This window comes from Pseudonaja textilis, chromosome 5 (genome assembly GCF_049901715.1).
Source record: "Pseudonaja textilis isolate UNSWEBS1 chromosome 5, rPseTex1.2, whole genome shotgun sequence".
Classification (NCBI taxonomy): Eukaryota; Metazoa; Chordata; class Lepidosauria; order Squamata; family Elapidae; genus Pseudonaja; species Pseudonaja textilis.
In genome coordinates, this window is record NC_141994.1 from 64549679 (window position 1) to 64565016 (window position 15338).

At 38.8% G+C, this 15338-nt stretch overlaps 1 protein-coding gene across 1 annotated transcript in view; it reads right to left on the reverse strand.

The window, feature by feature from the left end:
- Positions 1-492: 492 nt before the first annotated feature.
- The window catches only part of LOC113437903 (1-phosphatidylinositol 4,5-bisphosphate phosphodiesterase zeta-1-like), a 47388-nt gene continuing 32542 nt past the window's right edge, over positions 493-15338 (reverse strand). Inside the window, exons 9-12 of the mRNA XM_087935642.1 lie at positions 13322-13494; positions 8277-8409; positions 6022-6171; positions 493-581 (exon numbers count right to left, since the gene is read on the reverse strand). Of these exons, the coding sequence (XP_087791768.1) occupies positions 493-581; positions 6022-6171; positions 8277-8409; positions 13322-13494 (545 nt within the window). The remainder of the gene's footprint in view (positions 582-6021; positions 6172-8276; positions 8410-13321; positions 13495-15338) is intronic.

Genomic DNA, 15338 nt, shown 5'->3' on the forward strand with positions numbered 1-15338 from the left:
TCTGATTCTATGACTCTGTACAGGTCTTCGGCTTAGGACTACAAGTGAGCCTGATTTTTTTGTTGATAAGCAAGAGTTGTTAAGTCAGTTTTAAATGAGTGTGTCTTTTGAAGTTGAGCCTTTTATTCTGATTTAATGTGATGGCTATTCAGCCATTTGACAAATTGTCTTCCTGAAGAATTTATGATTCAGAAAAATAATGACTGTGTTTGCTCACTGCTGATTTTCTTAAACTTATTTGTTTATCTGTCTATCTATCCATCCATCCATCTATAAAGCTTTTCTTCCACAACAATTGAACACACACACACACACACACACACACACACAACCAAATATGTGCCAGAATGCCTATTCCTTAGACCTAATGCCTATTACATAAAGCTTCAGGTACTATAAACATTTAGTTCTTCTATTAGAAAGTAGAACGTATCACCTGTTTGGACCATGGTTGCTTTATTAAAACACACAGATGGAAGAGCGGGCGATGCATTACTGTTGAAAGTACCATATGTAGACAAACAGGGAGGCAGGCTTGAGGGTGACTCCAAGTTTGGAGACCAATGGAACATGGCGATAACCTGAAAGAAAACCAAGAAGACAACAATGCAAGCATGTCAAGAAAGAAACAACAGTGGAAAAAATGAACCATCCACATGGACTTAGTGAATTAGATGGATCAACAGTCTGACTGTTACATCACCAGTGCTAGAAGGGACTTGGTCAAATAAAGAATTCTATTCTAGTCTAGTCTAGTCTAGTCTATTCTAGTCTAGTCTAGTCTGGTCTAGTCTTACGTTACTGGAGTATGGCTTACGTGCACACTGTGGCACATGCAGAAATACACTTCCTCAGAAAAAAACATGTATGTTTACAAAATTTTAAACAATTGTTCCTCTTTGTGTGGTTTCAACAATAGATCAATTTGATATAGATTTTTCAGAAGAATCCTCTTTCTATTTTCTCTGACTAACTTCATGCAGCAATACACAAGTATATATTTTATCATTGATTTTAGGTGCTCTGTGTTATTGATAAATAGATGTTTTCCCCTTCCATAATAACACTTGTAGATATTCTCTGACAGCACACCAAGTTTGTCATCTCATTAGAGTCTAAATATTTCATGATGCTTCATGCAGTGTGAAATTAGCTTAATATGTCTTTGGATATTTTATGATGATGGGCATGCAATATTACACCCAGGAAAATATTTTACAAATGGAATGTTATGCTTTTTGCAAGTATGTAATAGCAGAAGAAATGAACTAGAGAACATGACTGATTTCCATCACACAAACTTAAATTCATTTCAAACACTCTTAGATAAAATACCTTCTCTTATTCTCTAAATCTAATTTTGGTTAATTTAAATGCCCCAAACAAGTCGGGGTATTTGTAAAACAATCAGGATTCAGTCTAATTCAGAATTAGGCAGAGGCTTAAATGTGCAAATTAATAAGTGTGCACTGTGATTTTTATAGACATAAAGGTATTCATTTATCTACTAGCTCAATACTCATGCTTTGCTACAAAACTATGTGGTTGGGCTTAGTTTTGGGGGAGGAAAATAAGAGGGAAAAAATTCTGCCTCTGCCTACCAGCATCGGTATTCATCTGGCTAGGGACCTGTCAATGTGTGAAAGAGTTGAAGGCTGTTTGGAAACTGAAACAGTATTTGCTGTGTGAGCAAGAAGGAGACAGCAAGGAGCCTAGGCATGACTTAGCTCAACTGTTCTGTAATAAAACTGCTTGGTGCTGTGAAACTAAAACTGAAAGTGAAACTCCTCTGCTTGAGTTTTGCATTTGGAACAGATTTCTTTTCGGGTGGGAAGGGGGAGTAGAACTCCTTGGCATCAGAGTGTGTTAAAAATAATATAGGAAATACTAAATGCTCTGATGGTCATTTTGAAAAATCATTTCTTAGTGAGCACCTAGAAGCCAAGAGGAACATACGTGCCAAATTTCAACTTTGTAGGCTTTACAGTTCTGGGGAATTTGTGATGATGTGTGAGTGGTATTTTGCTTGTATATATACATAGATAGATTATTTATTATTTCACTGTATCCCACCTTATTATCTTTACAGATAAGTCCCCGTGGTACACCTATCCAACACACCTTTGTCCTATTTTGCCAACAACCACCCTGTGAGGTAGACTGCACTGAGGGAGGGTGATTGGCCCAAGGTTCACCCAACTGTCTTTCATGGCTGAGGCTGGACTAGAACTCAAGTTTTCCCACTTTCTAGCCTGGTGCATTGACCACTAAACCAAACTGACTGTCTATGTATAACTGAAGTTCCAGTTCAATCAAGAAAGGCAGCAAAGGATAACAAAAGGAATCCGAGTTTAATCTCCTCCTTTTGTAAATTTAAAAATATTCAAATCATGCTCACTCCTTTTTACTGGTGACTTATCTTTGTTCTGTGTGCTGTCAACTTTTATTTTATTTTTTATTATGGTTAAGGGCCTCAAAAGCTAGCATGAAATATAACTGAGCATTTCAATGGCTCTTTTATTGGGCTGTGTATGTAATGTTAAATTCGAAGTAATATTTTATAACTTGCATTTGAAAGGGGGAGAGAAACTTGTTTCCTGCAGCTCCTGGAGGAATCATTTCTAGGCAAGTTGATGGCTGGAAACTGGAAACTAGTTTGACTTCAGAAGGCTCCACATTAGAACAATGTCTGCGTATTAAATATGGTCTGACATTTTCCTATTCTCTAAATTCAGAGTATAGTTTCTTCCCTTGGTTGGGATGTATATTCTATTTTGTCTACTGATGAGCTAAAGACAGGAATAAGGTTTTCTGGTGCTTGCTGAACTGCTAATTCTAGAAGATCAAACACCAGTAAATCTGTAAATATTACAACAGATAGCAATAGCACTTAGACGTATGCACTACTTTACAGTGCTTTACAGCCCTCTCTAAATAGTTTACAGAGTCAGCCTTTTGCCCCCAACAATCTGGATCCTCATTTTATGACCTCGGAAGGACGGAAGGCTGAGTCAACCTTGAGCCTGGTGAGATTCGAACTGCCAAATTGCAGTCAACTGGCAGTCAGCAGAAGTAGCCTGCAGTACTGCATTCTAACCACTGCACCACCTCGATAATAACTGGGTATCAATATATAATCACTTAAATGATCAATAGCTACAATAATTCATTATACTACAGTATGTGTGATCATAAACAAGAACCACAACTGGCAGGGTTCCTTACCAGAATGTAGAATCTAAATTTAGCATTCTTCAAGACCTCTTAGCTTTTTAACTACCTAGCTACATTGTGAGTGAAAGCACACAAAGTTAGGAAAACAATCTCACAACATAAAGTCCCTTACATATGAACTAAAATCTGTGCTACAAAAGAGTGAATTAAAAATAATATTTTAGGTTAGGATGGGCAAAACACAGCCAGTCACTCTTGCTGAAGGACAACTTACATCATCCCTCTCAAATTTTGATCTTGGGTTAAGGCACCAAGCTAGAAACTGGGAGATCGTGAGATCTAGTCCTACCTCATTGTTCCTTGTCTGGCCTTCAGATGCCTTGGAAAATAGGTTGTTTCCTTCCTCTCTCTGGCAGGCTCTCAAATATTGGAACACTGCTATCATGTCATCCCTGGTCCTTCTCTTCACTAGACTAGCCATGCCCAGTTCTTGCAACCATTCTTGCAATGGGGAATGGAAGCAGGGATGGGATTCAAATTTTTTAACAACCGGTTCTGTGAGCGTGTCTTAGTTGGTGGGCGTGGCTTGATGGTCATGTGACCGGGTGGACGTGGCTTGGTGGTCATGTTATTGGCTGGGCATGGCCAACTCAATATCACTCGCATTGAGGCACACATCTCCTCGCCTGGCTTCTCATGAGTGTGGGGATGCTGCAACAGTTGTAAGTGTGAAAAAGGGTCATAAGTCACTTTTTTCAGTGCCATTGTAACTTTGAATGGTCACTCTATGCAAGCAAAGTACCAGCAAAGGAGGGGGAAAAAACTCCAGAGATGTTCCTGAGACAGGAAGTCTAGTCCTGCCAAGAATGTAATAAGGGTTAACGGAGAGGCAGTTTCTGTAAGCAACACCAGAATGTTCCCTTCCTGCCTTCCTTACAGGATTAGGCCAGTCATTTCATCTAACAACCAGTTCTTCGAAATGCTAAGAATGTTAACAACTGGTTCTAGCAAATAGGTGCGAACCTGTAGAATCCCACCCCTGAATGGAAGGATTTAATTCCTTGCAATCATCTGGTCATTAGCAGTCTTTCTGAGAGTTGTGGAGGCCACTTGGAGGTTTATCTGTACTCTCAGAATCATCTGAATATTGCAAATGGATATGGAACCTTCTTGGAAATGCTGAAAGGACCGTATTGTAAAGAGGAGATGGATCAGGGGTGTCAAACTCAAAGCCCGGAGGCTGGATCTGGTGCATGGAGTGCTTTGAGCAGGCCCATGGGGTCACCCTGGAAACAGAAAAGGACTGACCTGTGCCTCTGCCAGTGAAAATGGATCTTGGGAGGCCCTCCCGACCTCTATTTTCACTGGCAGAGTGTTGCAGGGGGCCATTGCAGCCAAAAACGGAGCTCGGGAGCCCGTTTTCTCTGGCAGAGTGCTTGGGCCACCACAGGTGAGGTGCCCCCAACACAAGTGACATCAAGCTGGCCACACCCATCCTAGCCACGCCTACTCCAGCTCCCTGAGGTCAAACACAACCCTGATGTGACCCTCAATGAAACTGAGTTTGACACCCCTGAGATAGAAGGTGACATATCCCTCCCTCTCTGTTGAGAGTGGGCTGTGCAAATTTAATGTAGATGACCTCTTTCAAACCAGCAGTCCTGTCTGTCCAGAATGTGAACTTTGCTGCCTTTGCTGAAGGAGCTTCTTGGATGAGAAGTGAAACATTCTTCAAAGAAAAACAAAGGAAGTCCAGTTGCCTCTTGAAAAAGCACCTTTGGGACAACCATGATCTGAATGACTGAGAATCTCCATAGACATTAATGCTAGGACTTTAAAATCAAATATTGTGCTGCCATGTTTTCTGCTACAGATGGTAATTCTCCTCACCTTACATTGTTCCTTGGATTTTATTTTTTTTAAAGGGCAGGCAACTGCTCATTATCTCTTACTAGCAGGGTACCCATTCTTCACTACAAAACTATGTGATCGGGTTTAGTTTTTGAGGAGGAAAATAAGGGGGGGAAATTCTGCCTCTGCCTACCAGCATCCATTAGTATTCATCTGGTGAGCATCCTGTCAGTGTGTTTGGAAACTGAAACAGTATTTGCTGTGTGAACAAGAAGGAGACAGCAAGGAGCCTGGGCGTGGCTTAGCTCAACTGTTCTGTACTAAAGCTGCTTGGTGCTGTGAAGCTAAAACTGAAACTGAAACTCCGCTCCTCTACTTGTGTTTTGCATTTGGAACAGATTTCTTTTCAGGGTGGGGAGGGGAGTAGAACTCTTAGCATCAGAGCATGTTAATAATAATATAGGAAATACTAATGCTCTGATGGTCATTTTGAAAAATCCTTTCTTAGTGAGCACCTAGAAGCCAAGAGGAACATCATGTCAACTAAAAAAAAATACTCCTTTGGTTTTCTTAGTTGCCAGCAGAAAGGGAGTGGGGGAAAGCAGTGCATTCCTTAAATGCCTTAGATAATCACCTTGGCAGCCCAAAGCTGTTCTCGTGCAAGAATATTACTGGAGAGCATGATTGATGATTCTTGGCTATGGATGTATCCCATTGGAGAATATACACCCGGGGCTGGGGAAAATGAATGATGTATTTTAGTGTTGACCGCACCCAGCTAATGTCAACATGGCCACTCCTAATAAATCAGTTTTTTTTTACCCTGATATGGCTAGAGACTTATGATTTGAATGGGGGTAGATTTGTTGGAGCCCTGACACATAAAATTTCAAGTTTGTAGGCTTTACGGTTCTGGAGATGTTGTGATGATGCATGTGCGATATTTTGCTTTTTTTATATGCTGTATATAGATTAGTCAGAAAACCATAGCCTTACCTTTATTCATGCTCAAAAGTGGCAAAGTAAATTGGCCAAGGAAGTCATTGGCAAGAACTGCCATCTGATCTTCTACCACAAAGCGTATTAAGGCAAGATCTGGAACTTGGACAGTAAAGGTGAATGTCTCATTCCATCTAGGGTTCAAAGCTGAAATAAACAGGAAAGAAAACTCGAGATATTTTTTTAAATATTGGGACTTCTGCAACAGCATTGAAAAAGTGACTTATAACCTCATCCTTACACTTATGAACATGGCAACATCACCTTGGACACTTGATCAAAATTCAGAAACTTGGTAACTGGCATGCATTTTTAATAGTTACATTAAAGATACCGATAGAGGAAAAGGTAATTGAAAAGAATATTTGAATGTGCAGAAATGAATAGATTAACACTAGAAATTAAAGAAAAAGAAGAATCTGAATATTGCATGGTATGGGACTTGTTTTATAAATGGCTAGAAAATAAAATTAATTAAAAGGGATTAGATGTATTTATAAAGCAATAAGAGAAACTAGTGTAATAGACATGCTTGAATATTACTTATATTATATATATATATGGGAATGTGATTATTATTATATTGTTAAGAAGAATATTATTAGTAATCGTTAAGCACATGAAATATGTACCTAATTGACACACGATTGAAATGGAATGGATTTATTGTATGTTAAAAATAAATTTAAAAAATTAATTAAAAATATATTTTTTAATGGTTACAGAATCCTGGGCTGATGTGATTACCAATTGCAACCTTCCCAGTTGGCTTCTGAGAAATGAAGTCAGTAGGGGAGTCAGATTTGTTTAATGGCCGCATGATTTGCTTACCAACTGTGCAAAAAAAGGTTGTAAAATTGAACGTGATTCAAATAACAACTGCCTTGGTTAGCATGGAAGTTTTGGTCCCATTATGGTTGTAAGTTAAGGACTACCTGTATTGTAATTTTTTCCCCTAATGCAGTACAGTTTTACACAATTATATCCTAATGTGCATTTCTTGATTCCAGGCAGTGGTGGTATTCATTTTTTTTTACTAGCGGATTTGTGGCTGTGGCTAGGTGGGTATGGTGTGGCTTGGTGGGCATGGCAGGGGAAGGATACTGTAAAATCTCCATTCCCTCCCCACCCCACTAACCTGCTTTCCTGCTCTGTTCTCTTGTGCAAGGTAATAAAAGAAGACCCAGCCAATCAGCTGGGACTCAGGAGGCAGAGAATAGATGGGGGTGGGGCCAGTCAGAAGTGGGATTTGCCGGTTCTCTGAGCTAATCAAAATTTCCGTTACCAGTTCTCCAGAACCTGTCAGAACTGGCTGAATACCACCTCTTTTTCCATCATATCCTTTTTTTCAAGGGGCTTCGTCTTAATTGGGGGGGGGAGGGTTATGGATATTTTCCCTAATTTAGGTCTGCCTGAGATACAAACTGCACTATACACTGAATGTCAATGTTGTATCAATGTTAAACTACTTTCATGGTGTGCATAACTTAAAGATTTATGTTTATGGCTCATTATTCTGTTATTCTTTAAGACTCTTCAACTGTTTGGCACAACAACAAATAAGAACTTTGATTGATTATTTGAACTTCGATCAAATAAAATAACAGCAATCCCTCTTATTCCAAAATGTGTGACCTACTAGAATAACCAAATACCTATAAATTCATCAATTTTCATTGATGAATCAAATCATCTTCTCTGCTCATCATCCACATTTTAAAAAATAGGGATATCTTTGGAAATGTTACAAAAATGAACTTCTTCCATTGGTGAACACTATGTTTGTATAATGTTACAAACTTTGTATTGAAATATGATGTATTAGAATACAAAATAATGGCAATTGGGTTAAAATCAATCCTGTTACTGAAAGTTGCATACAAAAATGATGGTTATTAGTAATAGCCATGCATTATACATATAGAATTCATTAGAAATTTAATGAATAAATAATAATTATAATTTTATTTGTAACAACAATGTATTGTTGTTAGTATGTAAACTTATGTATTGTAAATCATATGTATTTCAGAAAGTTCTGTGTAAACCATTTCCCCCCCCCCAAAAAAAATGCATTTGAAAACCCCATTAATAAAAAAACCTGAAGAACATTTGATGTAATAGAAAAAAATAAGTTAATATACGCAATATTGTAATTGACAGAATTTAGCGAGTTCCATGCATTCTTAACTCTGATAGGCTTTACAGATTATTGAATTAACTCTCACAACTTTCTATTTCATTCAACTTACCATTATTCTTTATGACAGAAGTCTGCCGTTTTGTCATATCCGCTGGAACACCATGAATTTCTATTTTGACTAAAGGATCAGCCTTGTTACTTTTGGAGAGATTACTTGGAGGCAGTTGATAGCCACTAATAATCTGGAGAAAAGACATGTATGTTGGTATGCATCCATATAGTCATGCTGGATTATATCGGTGCACAACTAATTATCCAACTGTTGCCAGGCACAAGAAGTCAGGAGCCAGGATGCAGTTCAAAAGAACTGTGGGTTTATTTCATGCTACCTATATAACAGAACCTGATCTACTAATGGTCAAGGCAAAAGTTTCTGGGTGTTACCATAAAAGATGACCTGACCTGGGGTGCTCACATTGCAGCACTGGTCAAAAGGGCCCAGCAGAGATGAAAACTTCTCAGAAAACAACAACTGAATGAAAAACTGCTGGTGACCTTCTACCACTGCACCATAGAGAGTATCTTAACTTACTGCACCTGTGTATGATTTGCCAATTGCACAGTGGCAGATAGGACAGCACTCCAGAGGATTAACGTCATTGCCCAGAAGATCGTTGATTGCCCTCTCCCCTCTTTGGAAGAGCTTTATAGTTTCTACTACCTTAAGAAAGCTCAAAACATTCTCAAAGATCCATCTCATCCTGGGAACCCCTTTTTTTGAACTATTACCATCTGGCAGACGGTACAGGATAATAAAAACAAGGACCAATAGGCTGAAAAACAACTTCTATCCCAGGGCAGTAACTCTGTTGAATTCTACTGTATAGTGTAGTGTTGGTGAGGTATTGGAAGTTTTCAATTCAATGTGTGGAGTGTGAAGGATGTGTGTTTGTGTTTATTTTCATGGTCATGATATGCACTAAAGATGGTGTTTGATTTCATTGTATGAGGTGCAATGACAATAAAGTAAACAAAATGGCACCAGATAACAGACTTCAAGGGGATGGGATTTAAATCTCTTATGGGGGCATACTCTTGTGGGGGCATTTCCAACTGCAGTTGCTAAATGAGGACCACCTATATAATAATATTTAGCTTTGAAACATGATTTGAAACTTGAAACTTGATTCAAGACTCCAAATTGATTCTGCATTTACCTGACCCTTGAGCTCAGATTGGTCATCTCCTACGATTGCACAATGCTGGGTATTTTCATACATGAATAGACATCCCCTCCCACCAGCCATGTGAAGATAAAAGTGAACCCAGAATTCACCTAATCAAGAGTTCCTTCCTCCCTCTGCTTTCTGCAAGGGAGAGTTTGGTGGATATCATGGTATCTGGGAATGACTTTGGGAGACAGGGCAAAGAGACACAACCAAGGGAACAGATAAATGCAAGGTAGCTGAGCCCACTGCAGGAATGTGGGGAAGATAAGAGACTCAGAAGAAACCCTCCCTAGTTTCATAGGCTGTAAAGACGATAGGAGGGGAGAAGCACTTTCAGACTTTAATGTAACTTTACAATAAAGGTTGTTCATCTGATATTCATGTTTTGTATCTGTTCTACTGTATAAGACTGACAACAGTCTTGCAAGTCTCTTGCTGAAAACTTGCCCCACCCATATTCCTAATTTAGGGGACAGTTCATCCACATCACCACCCCCTTAGCTATTGTTTTTCAACACTGGGATAGGCATTTGGTCCAGAGGTGGTATTCAGCAGGTTCTGACCAGTTCTGGAGAACCGGTAGCGGAAATTTGGAGTAGTTCAGAGAACCGGTAAATACCACCTCTGACTGGCCCTGCCCCATCTATTCTCTGCCTCCTGAGTCCCAGCTGATCAGCTGGGTCTTCTTTTGTTGCCCTGCACAGGAGAACGGAGCTAGAAAGCAGATTAGTGGGGGTGGGGAGGGAATGGGGATTTCACAGTAACCTTCCCCTGCAATGCCCATCAAGCCACGCCCACAGAACTGGTAGTAAAAAAAATTTGAATCCCACCACTGGTTTGATCCTCATAAAACTGGATGCAGTGAGGTATTAGGTTGTAGGTTCATTGATCCCACAGCTCTCTGTATTTCTCAAATCATGCAAACTATTTTTAATGGTTTATTTAAATGGTAGATTAAGGTTGATTTATCTTGCAGTCTGTTTTTTTATACTTTATACTGTTTTATTGTTGTAAGTTGATACAATATCAAATGATGGGCCTTGTACACATTTTTTGAATCAAGTTTCAAGTTTTAAATCATATTTCAAGGTGGTTCTCATTTAGGGACAACAATTGGGAATGATAACTAAGTCAATAAACAAAGTGATTGCTAAGTGAAAGCTGACAAACTTACTTCTGCTTTCCTTTAGTTTTCAGACCTGTGAAGTTGCTAATGTGTGGATTGGTCATAAAATTGCTCATCACTGTCCACAAATGGTCACTAAATAAGACAATTACTAAACGAGGCAGTCTCTGAAGTAGAATACGTCTAAGTGGATACTCTATTTTCATTTGGGCTGAGATGATTTAATGTTGCATATAATGTGATTCTCAGTGATGTTATAATCTTCAAACCTCCCAAGTCTTTCATGTTTTAACGATTAGTTCAATATATTCTAAGAAGGTTGTACTCTGGAATCAATGTTATAGAAAAGCTCATCGACTCTGACAACAGGATTGCTTTATTAAATGATGTGGAAAGGAGAAAATATTCATGATACATGATTTAATTGTTTAAAACAAAAATGAAACATAAAAATAATACAAAATGAATCCAACACAGGAACATCCTGAACCAAAAAGTATGTTTCATAAAATAGATGGATATATGACCATGTAGCAGTTCAATGGTACACACCACCTGTTGGCTATTCTTCTTGAAATAATTGCCTGAAATAATTCAATATGATTTTTGTTTTAAATGTGATTCTTCAAAATACTCTTCAGTGGATTTTTGGAATTGTGCATACAACAGAATAATAGGGTTGGAAGGGACCTTGGAGTCTTCTAGTCCAGGAGTCTCCAACCTTGGCAACTTTAAGACTTGTGGACTTCAGCTCCCAGAATTCTGGGAGTTGAAGTCCACAAGTCTTAAAGTTGCCAAAGTTGGAAACCCCTATTCTAGTCTAGTCCCCTGTATCATTCCAAACACATAGCTGTCCAGTCTCTTGCTGGATACCTTGAGTGACGGAGCACTCAGAAATTCTGGAGGTAATGCATTCCACTGGTTAATTGCTCTCACTGTCAGGAAATTTCTTTTTAGTTCCAGGTTTGATCTCTAATGATCTTCCACCCATTACTTCTAGTCAACCCTCAGGTACTGGAAGACTTAATCATATGATCCCTAGTCCTTCTGTTCATTAGACTAGACATACCTAGTTCCCTCGATTGTTCATAATATGGTTTAGCATCCTGCTCCCCCGCCCCCAATAGTCTTTCTTGCTCTTCTGTATGTTCCTTCTATAGTCTCAACATCTTTTTGTGTTGTGGTCATCAGAACTGGATGCAGTATTCCAAGTGTGGTCTCACCACTGCAGTGTAAAGCATACAATTCTTCAGAAGTTGATCATAAGCTTCTTAAGAAGATCAGCAAAAGTAGAGAAATTATTTTGAGAGAAAATACCCTAAGGTCCTTTGCCTACTGCAGAGATAAAAAGCTGTGTGCCCATCCCTGAGTAAATAAATAAGTACCAGAATGAAAATGAGTTGTCGCCATTGCTACTTCCTATCTGGCCTCTAATGCCTCAATTCCCAGTCACTGACAGTCATCTGATAGCCTTCATAGGTCAAAAAAGCCAAACGGATTTTGCACACACGGAGATTGTCCTTAGATAGGACTGGAATAAGGTAGAAGAATATGGACCAATACTGATAAGGATGACAGTCTCACTGGTGGCCAGGATGAGACAAAAGCAGGAGGGTTAAGAGGAAGCCAAGCAGTTTTGTGGTATAGATAGGGGCAAGTGAGGAACAGCCATCTACTTGGAACTCCCAACATCTGTCAGCCAGATGTTTCTGAGAAGCCCATCAATTACATGAATCCAGAAGACATCTTCTGTTCTCGGTCTTCTATACCAGGAATATACTGCTTTTCAACGTAAAGCCTTTTCTTAAAAATACCTGTTGAGAATCCAATTCTCCAAGACTTTATTTAATCTCCTATACTGGTGTCCTTCTCCAGTCTTGATGGTGATGAACTCCAAAATTAAAAATGCATTCAGTGAAAGAACACTTCTTTTTTAAAAATTATCTTGAATGGATTGCCTATCAATTTAACTAAATTGGGATTGTGCGTGCAGGATAAAAATTCTAGGATGAGTTCTAGAATGGCATTTAATAAATGATTGAAGCAACATTTTATGCAAGCCTGGCAACTGAACACTTACTCCTAACCAGATGAATGAATGGTTCTGCAACCCAACAGGACAGACACAGACTTCAGAGGATAATTAGGACTGCAGAAAAAAAAAAAAACAATTACTACCAACCTGCCTTCAATCAAAGCAAAGCCATCCACTGGTAAGGAATTAGTGATCTTTTCCTTGTGACAATTCTTCATTATCTGGATGCTTTACAACATGGTGAGGGCAAATATGCTAACTAAAATCTATTCCTCTACTTTCCAAAGAATTAAATGTCGGCTTAATAAATGTATAGGCCTATTCTCCAAACCCGAGGGCAGAACAAGAAGTAACATATGGAAGCTTATCAAAGAGAGATCCAATCTAGAATTAGGCTGAGAGTGAGAGCAGTTAATCAGTGGAATGGCTTGCCTCCAGAAGTTGTGGGTTCTCCATCACAGGAGGCTTCTAAGAAAAGATTGGACAGCCATTTGTCTGGGTCTCCTGCCTGAGCAGGGGTTTGGACCAGAGATCCCTTCCAACTCTGTTGTTCTCTAGTCTATGGGTCTATTCAGGAGAAGAGAATCCTGGGAAAGAGATGTCAGGTGTATTTTTGAAGGCAACGTAGGCCTTCAAATGACAGCTTAACTGTAGAAGTATAACTTTCTCAGACTTTTCTAGTCAAATGTTTTAGTGGTAGCTGAGTTCATGAGATCAAGGAATTGTTCCTTAGATAGGTTGAAGTTTCCATGAAACTGTCTTACCTTTATTGTTAGCGTAATGGGATTATACTTATCAGTAACGTTAAATGGGTCAAAAGCAGAGTCTCTCCTTCTTAAGAATTCTGGTTTCACAAGGTAACCAGAGCCTCCATTGTCCAAAAATTTTCCAATGAGTAAATCCATCTGCACACCCGGTGTTTGGAAATTTAAGGCCACTGTAGGAAAAAAAAAAAAATTAAAGCAAAACATATTTCTCTTTTTCAAATATTTTTTAAATTTCATTTCCAAAGTTAAAATACAAACTTCAGAGAGAGAAAAGGAAACAAAAACAAATCAAACTAAGAAAAACAATTAATTGTGCAAAAAAACCAAAGAAATTATACATAAATTATCTCCCCTAGTTGAATACTAATGAATATATTTCAACAGTAATAGTCCCATATCCTTACTCTTGCAAAACAGGTCTATAATTTATAAACTCCCCAGCTATTTACCCAGCTAATTGACCTACAATCAATCTACTGTAAAAAAAAAAAAAGTTAATAGGTAATTGACAAAAGCCTAAACTTCAAAACACCCTGTTAATAATCTATAATTGTATTTCATATGCAGAAAGTCCACAACAGTTTTTAACCTACCATAAATCCCTGTAGTTATTCTCTCTGAATTATCCAAGATCAAATATCTTTAATTGATTCTTAATAATATTTTTTTTTCCCTTAGAATTATAATTGAGATATTTCCAAACAATTGCGTTGTGACCTAGGCTTCCCAAGATCATGAAGCAGACTCCTCGTCCCGATAAAACCCTTTTTTATTTAGGTTAAAGTGAATTCCTCTCCAGCAAAGTCCTGGCAAACAGTCTTTCATGAGATTTCACAACTACAGACCTTTATCATGCTTGGAGAGTTGCCAGGCCAAGATCTTTCAAATCCCACGTGTTTGAAAATGACTTGGCAAGAAGTCAGGAACAGATCTTCACCCTAATGAATTGAACTAATTGTCTCTTGCAAACCCCACTCCCCTTTCACTCCTCTTTATTCCCTATGGGAGGGGCCATTCACCATCCACCTGTGTCCTTACTCCTGATTTGTCAGCATAGGAATCCAAAGGGCTGGAATGAAGGAAGCGAGGTCAGTGGGGAAATCACCATAAAGATCATCATCAAAGAGAAATGGCCTACAGGAGGAAACAGAAATGGCCTAGGGGGAACATTTTCAAGTGGTGAGGTAAGGGGCTGCCATAAAGAAGAGGGGATCAACCTATCCTCCAAAGTATCCGAAGGTAGAACAAGAAGCAGTGGATGGAAACTAATCAAGAAGAGAACCAACCTAGAAATAAGAAGACATTTCCTGATAGTGAGAACAATTGATCAGTGGGGTTGCCTTCAGAAGTTGTGGGTGCTCCATCACTGGAACCTTTTAAGAAGAGATTCTTGAGAAGGAAGTTGCACTAGAAAACCTCCAACCTCCTCTGTTATTCTGGGGGATTCTCATCCCACCAGCCTAAGAGTCATCTGTATGGGGATGTAGGATCAAGTGTCCTTCACTTGATCCTACATACTTGATTGGGCTTGCAATTGCTTGTTTATTTTGGAGTACTCTTTCAAGATTCATTGTGTCTCCTTTCCTTATTTTTGGCCTTGAATATAAATGTTGGATTGAAAGGGTTAGATTTCATGTTGAATCAGGCAAGGGGAGGGAATGGCTAAAAATAATAGTTCCCTATCAAAATAATAGGTTCCTATCAAATCATCATGCCTCCAAAGGAAACCACTCTCTGATTGAGATCCTTTGTTTCAATTCGTAAAAGAACTGAAGTCACTCCTTCCCTAGGTATTAATATTTTGTGCTGGTGCCTCTGTTGGTATTTCACAAACATCCAATTTTCTGCAAGACAGGCTTCCCTAGTCCTGAGCAACGTACAATTAATGTTCTTTTCATGCTAGGAAAAGGTGCACAAGTATACAGTGCATTTCATCAAAGCTTTTGGTGTTACGGAGTTCATATCATAAAATAGAATGATTTGTCTTTTGTTATACATTACAGCAAGACCATTA